General features: G+C 46.5%; 1 protein-coding gene across 4 annotated transcripts; it reads left to right on the top strand.

Annotated features, from left to right (window-relative positions):
- Positions 1 to 2,575: 2,575 nt before the first annotated feature.
- On the top strand, positions 2,576 to 8,474 carry LOC119288330 (tyrosine-protein kinase JAK2-like). 4 transcript variants are annotated; one of them, XM_037567952.1, is made up of 15 exons: positions 2,576 to 2,685; positions 2,824 to 2,899; positions 2,973 to 3,163; positions 3,558 to 3,633; positions 3,707 to 3,939; positions 4,527 to 4,785; positions 4,886 to 5,114; positions 5,194 to 5,344; positions 5,472 to 5,762; positions 5,852 to 6,110; positions 6,336 to 6,567; positions 6,646 to 6,796; positions 6,909 to 7,094; positions 7,205 to 7,348; positions 7,961 to 8,474. In XM_037567952.1, the coding sequence occupies exons 1-15, from the start codon at positions 2,680 to 2,682 to the stop codon at positions 8,123 to 8,125; spliced, it is 2,649 nt and encodes an 882-aa protein (XP_037423849.1). In that variant the 5' UTR covers positions 2,576 to 2,679; the 3' UTR covers positions 8,126 to 8,474. The 4 variants fall into 4 exon arrangements, with proteins under 4 accessions (XP_037423849.1, XP_037423848.1, XP_037423852.1 ...); XM_037567951.1 differs by having other exon boundaries at positions 7,199 to 7,348; XM_037567955.1 differs by lacking the exon at positions 7,961 to 8,474 and having other exon boundaries at positions 7,167 to 7,330.
- Positions 8,475 to 9,636: the final 1,162 nt, after the last annotated feature.

Here is a 9,636-nt window from a genome sequence, read left to right as displayed (position 1 = left end):
ATCAAATTGGCAAACACCCAAATGTCAATACAAGTTTAAATTTCCATTGCACACACAAGCTCAAATATACGAGTTTAATTTTCACCAACAAAATAAATGTTGCAGAGATTAGGCTTTAAAATTTCGTCATATATACACAGCAATGTACTCTATCTGTATCTACACGAATTTAAGACAAGTGATATGGATTGAATGAGATGACAACAACTTGACAGTGTACTAAGCTAGTATCGAAAAAGACGCCACATGATTCGATAGAAGGGCTCGTGGAACAGCCAGCGGTCGGACTGAAGCAGGTCGTCCACCAGCCTGCGCCCCTCCGGGTTGCCGTGGAGCCACTCCGCCACGAGAGCCACCCAGACAAGGACGAGCCAGAGCGCGGGGACGAGGGACACAAGCGCTAGCAGGCTCGCGGCGAGGTACAGCAGGCTGCTGGCGAGGTCCAGCAGCGCGGCCCACAGCGTGATGTCACTAGACATGACGGCATGGCGGTGGAAACCGCCGGTGCGCAGCAGGTCGGAGAAGGCGCGGATGGCCACGTAGTAGAGACCCACCGCGCAGATGAGCATCAGCCTGCTCCGCTCCTCGGGCTCCGCCGCCACGGCCTCGGCCTCGTCGCCGTCGTACGGATTATTATTCAGCGGGACGAGGTCCGCCATCGGCCGAACTACTATCTATGGCTGCTGGGGCTGCCAAGTCTCGATCTGTAGCACGTAATCGATGGCTTCGTGCGGTGCGTGTTGATGACCACCGTGTCCAGGTGAGTATATATGTGCTTGGTTTATTGTCGTACGTTGCGGAGTTGGGATCGGACTCGAGAATAGAAAAGACGCACGTAGGGCCGGGAGAGTCGACGAGAAGATGATGGTATTGGAGATCTTATTACGTGCATGCATGCCATCCATGGCCAACGTCCAGATTGATTCCTGACGTCGGCGGCCGCCGAGTGGTGCAGGTGAGAGTTCACGTACGTGCATGGTCGGCTGCGCCTACCCGGCTCTGCTCTTAGCCTACCTGCTCGCGTTGAACTTTCACACGCTCCGTGTGGCGTCCCCGCGTTCTGCTTCGTTTTGGGGTGCCTCGTGGTCGAGTGATCCGGCGGCAATCCGGGCTTCTCCCGTCACGTGCTCCAGTCTAGCCTCCCAACAAAAGCGATCATGTTCTTCTTGAAAGAAAAACGTTCGTGCGCGCACTCATCCACTCCCACACACAGCTTACACCGGCCGGTTTTTTCTCCTAGTACGGTATGGTGCTGGTACAATAATTTCATAGTCATACCAAGGGCCCTACCCATCGGGTACCATCATATTCATGGTCATGTCCATGCCCTACGGATATCCATGCATGCCCGATGAGTACCTATGTGGCAGATCAACACAACATTGGCGGTGATGACCCAATTGCTAGTCCACCTGTGGTGGACGCGCCAACCATCGCTATGGCCCAGTTCTTTTGCCAGAATCTGAGGATTCTTTCAGAATCCGACCCCTATCCAGCTTCTCCCAAATTTTTGAGTCCCATTTATTTTACAGTTCTATCTAATTAGGAAACTGGGCCTATATTTGTATGGTCGGGTAATTAGTAATTGGGAAAAGAATGGGGGTGGGGTACAGATCCTAGGTATACAAAGATTCGGTAGCTTGGGATTTATAGCACATCATGTAACCCACAAATAAGATAATCGGGGAGGGTATGGGCATGTAACCGGGGAGGGGAAAGCATCAAATAGCGATGCGCACAATCTTGCTAGACACTCTCTATTGCTTGATCAGGGTCGCCATTTGTGGCTTTTTATCTCCTTATGACCCAGCATGCATACCTCTTAATGCTACCATAGATCAATAAGGTGTTAGCACCCCTCAAAGAAAAACATGTAACCCACCACGGCCGACAAGGCGGCGCATGCCTATGATGCCATGGCGATTGACTATCAGGGGCAAAGGGCACATGTCAACTTCCCCGTTGACGCTTGATGCATGCATGAGGTGGGCGCCTTTGAATATGAGGGTAGCCTCCAGGGCCGAGGAGAAGGAGCACCTGAAGGCCGAGGCACTTCTCAGCGCTTGGCAGGGTAATGATCTTTCGGTGGTGCGTTGTACAAATGAGGACCCACAACTCTACGTTTTGAACGAGTCAATGTTAAATGCAGTTGCGAAGAAGAAGAAGAAGAAGAAGAAGAAGAACGAGGAGCGCCATGTGGACAAGGAGGACAGTGATGACGGCGACGACTTGTAGGATGAACCAAAACAGATTTCAGAGCTGGGAGCCGAAACAGATTTCTGGGTTTGTCATTATTTTATATCAGTCAGCCGTGTACTTTGACCTGTGTTTTATTAACTTTATATTATTTATAAAAAAAGGACGAGAACATGTATGACGGATGCCCACAAAAAACCGCGTAGCAAGCACATGCAACGGAAACAAGTCTGCTGTGGTCTTCTTCGGCTGACACCGGCCCCCATGGTACGAGTGTGCGAGGGCGAATCACAGGGCAGCAGATGGGTGATAACGATGTCACGGCCACAAGATATTTTCGTCACCAATAATTGACCCCTTGTAGTACTCTTCCAGTGAAGCAGGATTTTGGGTGTCCATTCGGCCAACTCAGATCTATTTTGCCTTCCACTTTCCTCTCTCTCAGATCTATCTACCCCCGTTTGCGTTGGTTCGACGGCCGCCATGAAGGTGAGTTTAGCTAAGAACTCTTGCTGATCTGTAGCTGTTGCCATCTACATAATGATTTGCAGACCTTGGTTGCAACCTCGTTTGTTCTCCGAGGATTACAGACTTTGCTCATCTGGTTTTGTTGTCCGAGGATTGCAGAAGATCGAGCTGAAGGTCGAGCTGAAAGATGACAAGCAGAAGAGGAAGGCGATCAAAGCAATCTCCGTTCTCCATGGTACTACTACTACTTGTCTCTTTCCAGTTTTGTTCGTGAATTTGTTTCTGACGTGAGCAACAACGGGCCTCAGGTATCGATCAGATTAGTGTGGACATGAAGGATGGGAAGATGATGGTCGTCGGAGTCGTCGACCCCGTCTGGCTCGTGGCCAAGCTGCGAAGGTTGTTTGCGAAAGCTCTGATCGTCTCGGTCGGGCCCGCCAGGAACATTTTCTCCGAGGAGGGCATAATTGGTCGTGGTGGGCAGGGAGTGGTCTGCAAGGTATACTATGAGATTACTACTTGCATCTTTTGTTTTCTATATATGAAACTGATAACACAAACAGGAATTTTGCCTCTCTGGTCAATATTTCTCTTAAATCCAGACTAAAATATCAGCCAATGCGAATCCTGAGTGATCATACTCGTAGGTTCATAAGGAATGACACTGTGGATACACCTACTGTTACTAAGTTTCTGGCATTGTGAAAGTAGCATTCCTCATCTTCCACAACGCCCAAATAACAACACATACACCTACTGTTACTAAGTTTCTAGCTTTCATACGCAAAGTAAAAAGTCCATCTACTGAGATCCTTAACATGCATCATGGTTCTACTACTACTTCTCTAGGATCACAGACTTTGCTCATCCCTTTTGCTGTCCGATGATTGCAGACGATCGCGGTAAAGGTCGAGCTGAAGGACGATAACCAGAAGATGAAGGCGCTCAGAGCAATCTCTGTTCTCCATGGTACTACTACTTCTCTTCTTATCAACAAAATTTTCGTGAATTAGCTTCTCATGTGATCAACAACGGGGCTCAGGTATCGATCAGATTTGTGTGGACATGAAGGCCGGGATGATCACGGTCGTCGGCGTCCTTGAGGCCGTCGACGTCGTGGCCAAGCTGCGAACATTGTTCGTGCACGTCCAGATCATCTCGGACGAGCCCACAAAGGAGGCGTACGAGTTTACATTCGGGTTCTTGAACCGCATCACAAACAATTTCTCTCAGGAGCGCATAATTGGTCATGGTGGGCACGGAGTAGTTTACAAGGTACTGTATGATTACTACTCCGGCATCTTTTGTTTTGTACTCCCGAAACTGATAACACAAATAAGAAATAAAAACAAGCGCCCTCTAGCATTGGCAGGCGGTAAGATATTATATACACTATGGACGAAGACTAGTCAGGCCCTTCCTAGTGCTACACGGTGTACAGATGCTAAGAGTGCCACATAAACAAAAAAATGATGTGGCAAAATTATTAAATTATGATTCAAATTCTAGTACCGTGTTGGACTAGACGTAGTTCAACAGGTGTGGGTGTTGCGTTTATGTCGACGCGTATGAGTACAACTCGTTTACTTGTCCTTTAAAGACTCTTATGTATTGTCCTCCTATATACCCCATGTAATCCACCTAAAGACGGTCCGTCGTCTCGTGCTTGAAATACTCCTCCATCATAGTGATCGTGCCTTCATGCATGCGTTTAATTTTTACGATTAACTTACCTGACATCTAGAGGTGGAAGAGGTGACCAACTGTCTTGGTCCATTAGTTTCTATCATCCATAATATCAAATGCTTAACAAACAACACTATTGGTTAGCATGTAGTGACTGAATGGATATGTTTTAACAGGGAGTACATCACAATGGTGAATTCATTGCTGTGAAGAAGCTTCATCCCATGCCAGGGCTTGACGACGAGGAATTCAGAAACGAATATAATAATCTTATGAGATTCCGACATCAAAATACCATACCGCTGGTTGGTTATTGCCATCATACAGCACAGGTTCTTGTTGAGCACAATGGAAAGCATGTTTCTGCTCGAGTAGAAGAAAGATATTTATGCTCTAAATACTTGGAGGGAGGAAGCCTTGACAAGCATATTTCTAGTATGATTATGCTCTACTTACACTATCATTTTTGAATGCATGCAATTAATGATCCCTAAACTTTACATCCTCGTAATACACATTTTATTTACTTCTATAGATAAACCGTGTGCACTTGATTGGTACACATGTTACAAAATAATTAAGGGCATCTGTAATGGTTTACATTACCTTCACAAGGGATTCGAAGAGCCTATTTGTCATTTGGAATTAAAACCTACAAAAATTTTGCTGGATAAGGACATGATGCCCAAAATTGGAGGTTTTGGTTTCTCTAGACTCTTTGATTCAATAGAAACCTCCAACACATCAGAAGTTATGGGAACAAGGTACGTTAACAGCCATGATAAGTAATCCAATTCTTCTATGAACTTGTTTGTGAAAATAAATTCCTTTTGTACTATGCAGTGTATACATGCCACCAGAATACATCAGGAAACGGCTAATCACACCAAAGTTCAATGTTTTCAGTCTGGGCGTCATAATCTTGCAAATAATGGCAGGAAAGGAGAGCTATACCAAATGTGCAGACATTCCTCCCAAAGAATTTACTGAGCGTGTATGAAAAAACTCTAGATTGTGAAATTAACAATGTTTACAAATATTAGGTTGTGCAATACATCCAGGCAGTTTCTAAAAGAAACATTTAGGCATGCATGCTAAGGAAATGTGTTTCAATTCTGCAGGTACATGGATTCTGGGTAAATGGGATGCAGGGCACAATATCAAAGCATATTTCAAGTGAAGTTAAAACATGCATCGAAATAGCTCTAAAGTGTGTGGAGTCCAATCGAGTGAACAGGCCTACTATAAATGAGATCATACAAAAAATGGATAAGATTGATATTGTTGAGTGCTCATCTGTAGGTGATCTATATAGGACAAGGGAGTTTGCATTTGAGTTCTTAGAACATATTACAAATGTTTTTTCTGAGCAGAACATAGTTGGCCGTGGTGCATCTGGAGTTATTTACAAGGTATGGTATTGCTTCATCTTTTGACTTTCAAATGAACCATATTGTTAAATACAAGAATGATGTGCCATAAAGACAGAGATTCTCAACAGGGAGTATTGGACAATGGAGAAGAGGTTGCTGTTAAGAAACTTCATCAAACATTGTCGATTGATGATGACCTATTTAAGAAAGAGGTTAATAATGTAATGAGGGCCCAACATGAAAATATTGTACGGTTAGTTGGCTACTGCCACCATACATCACCAATAATTGCTGAGTACGAAGGAAAACATGTTTCTGCTAGTGTGGTAGAAAGAGTGATTTGTTTCGAATACATGCAAAGAGGAAGCCTTGACGATCAACTTTCAGGTATGATTCTGTTCTAGTTGCACTAAATTATATTTGAATATCTTACAACATAATCAAATACATAAGGGAGGAACCATGGTCTATTTACTCACTGTTGGATCCATACATATAACTCATGCTTCGGCTAGGTGTTGAGTAGCAACCAAAAGGTAGATATATGTTAGGGTTGAGGGAGATAATTGAACCCATATTTGGTAATACTGATATACTAATTTACTTATACAGGTGAATCCTGCAAACTTGATTGGGACAAATGTTACAAAATAATAAAAGGAATATGTGAGGGTTTAAATTACCTTCATAAGGTTGTTCCTGCCATTTACCATCTGGACTTAAAACCCGGAAATATTTTGCTGGATAAGGATATGGTGGCAAAAATTGGTGATTTTGGTTTGTCAAGACTCTTTGATACAACTCAAACATATATGACAACATCCGGAGTTATTAAAGGAACACGGTAAGTTAGTGAATCAGAAATATTTAATCTACTTCTTTTCTTGGACTTTTAGAAAATAATGTATTTCATGTATTGCAGTGGATACATGCCACCAGAATACATCAATGAACATAAGATCAGTCGGAAGTTTGATGTATTTAGTCTCGGGGTCATAATCATAGAAATGATGGCAGGAAAGGATGGCTACTTCAACTATCCACACATCCCTCGAAAAGAATTTATTGAGCATGTAAGGAAAACTATTTAGTATCACAGAAAACATTTTTTCACACATATTTGATTGTGACTCACCCCACGTTGTTCGTGCGCACTTGTTTTGGCATTATGTTTCAATTTTATAGGTATGTAAAAAATGGCAAGTGAGGCTGCAGGCATCAATGCGGTCCCACATATTTGAAGAAGTGAGGACATGCATTGAAATAGCATTAAAATGTGTGGAGTATGACCGAACTCGAAGGCCTACGGTGGCCCAGATTCTGCAGGAATTAAGTAACATTGGGATTGCTAAAAGTTCACCAGTAGGTCAGGTACATATAATTTTGTCCTGTGGATCAATCTCTTTTCCACCATAACTAGCCTTTTTTGTCAGAATGTTTCAGTTAACCAGGTATGTGAAAACTGGTGAGTGAAGGTGCAGGCAACAAAGTCGCCCCATGTATCTGAAGAAGTGAGGACATGCATCGAAATAGTGTTAAAATGTGTGGAGGATGACAGAACACGAAGGCAAATTGTTAATGAACTAAGTAAGATTGGTATTGGAAAAAGTTCACCCGTCAGCCAGGTACATATTCTCTGCTCCCGTGGATCATCTCTTATTTGCCATGACTGGCCTTATGTCTTTCACTGTCCTACTTTAATTCATATGTTCCCTGCCCTAATCTGAAATTTTAAACACTTTCCCTGCCCGGATGTCCCAAGCTACTTTTTCCAGCCCGCAGCAAATGCCACTGACGGAACAACGGAGGCCATGTAAATTACCTGCACTGAATTATAAACATTTTTATTGTCAAACATAATATATTTTCTGCATGACTAAAGAGACCGCATATGGAAGTTGCACCCACTAAGAATTTATCCCGTGATTGCTTTCCTACCCAAAGGCCACATGCCGAACATATCATTGATGCTAGTAGGGGGCGCTAAATGCACACCCACTATTTTTCAGATAATAACTTAGAAATACCAGCAACTAAACCTTCATTCCCAGGGATTGTTGGAGAAAAGGCCAATTCACCTTGTCATAGGCTTTTGAGTGTCTGTTTTAGAAATAACAAGGTTCAATTTTTTTAAGAATGAAGCTCGTGGACTGTCTCATTTAATAATCACACACCTACGAAACATAAGAGGTGCGTGTGGATCCCTACCTGATTTAACAGTTCCATTCTGGATGCAGCGGGCAAACAAGCTGACTGGATTACACCCTGTATGCAACGCCGTTGGGAGAAACGTGGATATCATGACATCGCCAAGCGCGCAGAAGCTGAATGTGCGGAAGTGGAACCGAAAACTGAAGCTGAAGAAGAACATAAAACTGAAGCTGAAGAGGAACATGAACTGAAGAGGAAGGGCACTGCCGAAATTGAAGCTGAACCCTGCAAAACAAGTTCAGAAGTGGTGACACCGCCGGAAGCAGGAGAACAAGAGGGCGGGTCCCGCGAGTCAGCCAGACTTCATGCTCCCTTTAAGCAATACGCTGGCAATGACTGGGTCCGGTATTAGACAGTGGTCCACAACTGTGTAAGTGTCAAGTGTGTGCATGTTTGGTATGTAAACTATATATCGTTTCCCTCTTCTATAGAGGCATCCAGGTGGATTATTTGAATCGAAGAACCCTGAGAAGGGCGAAACACCTATCTTCCTCATGTAATTCTAGATCAGTGAGTGAGTAAAGCTAGTAGTGCTAAGTATATGTGGTGTTCGTCTGATCAGGCTTTTAGGATCATAACAGACTGCGTTGAGCGGTGACCCCCGAGCCCGACCCCCGAGACACTCCCGCGAGCGTCCTCGGGGGAAACCCTAGCCGCCGCCCCTTGTCCTCCCTCGTCGATCTCTCCCCCCGCCGCCACCGCACAGCGCCGCCGGACAAAGACCGGCCGGCGTTGGTGGCGGCGGGGATCTTGCCCCTTTCCTCGCGGGATGGCGCGGCGCGGGACGACGCTGGGCTGGGCGGGGCCCAACGGCACGGCGAAGGGCGTGCTGGGTGGCGGCGCCCCTGCCCAGTGGTGGGGCAGTTGCGGCTTGAGGCCTCTCCAACGCGCGGCGGCTGCGGCATCTCTAGTGGCGGCACGAGTTATCCCGGCGGCGGCTTGGCAGCGTGGCGCGGCGGAGCTCCGGCGATGACTCGGCGGCGGGCTGGAGGGCTAGGCACCGTCCAATGGTGATGCCTCTGCGGCGGTTGCGGCTTGGGGCCCTGGACCCCGATCCGATCTGGATCTGGTGGTGCCGGGGTCTGGGCCATGGCGGCTGGCAAGGCATGGGAATCGTCGGGGCTTGTCGGCCTCTAGCCACCATGGGGGTGCCGGCGGTGACGCGTGCCCGGCGTGGTGACACTGGTGGACGTGGTGGTCATCTTCTTCCCGAGATGGCCGGCTAGAGGCTTGGTGATTGGATCTCAAGATCCATCATCTTGTCCCGGCTGTGAGTAGGGGAGACATGGTTGCCGGTGAAAACCGAGCCGACGATAGGCGATGGCGGCGTTCTCGCCGTTACCTTGATGAAGGCATCGTCGTGTAACTATTGTCGACCCACTCGTGCTGCTCCGGGGGAAACCCTAGGATCTGGTGTTCCAGATCGGACGATGGCGGCACTACAGTGTCGTTTCTCTCTTGGGAGCATCGTTTGCGGAGCAACGCTGGATGTCAGAGGCAGGAGGTGGAGCGGCTTCGTCTTGCACGGAGCTTCGGTGGTGATGTCAAGTCATGCCTGACCGACAGGTGCTACGCTTTGTCATGCCTGGTCGGCAGGTGCTACGCACGACAGATCTTCCAAGGACTTCAAGCTGTGTCGGCTGGTGATACCTGGCAGCATGGCGCTGAGGTGTATCAGTGGCGACTGCGACGTGCTCAGCTG

The sequence above is a fragment of the Triticum dicoccoides genome, chromosome 4A (genome assembly GCF_002162155.2).
Source record: "Triticum dicoccoides isolate Atlit2015 ecotype Zavitan chromosome 4A, WEW_v2.0, whole genome shotgun sequence".
NCBI lineage: Eukaryota > Viridiplantae > Streptophyta > Magnoliopsida > Poales > Poaceae > Triticum > Triticum dicoccoides.
This window is presented reverse-complemented; position numbering and strand designations above follow the sequence as displayed.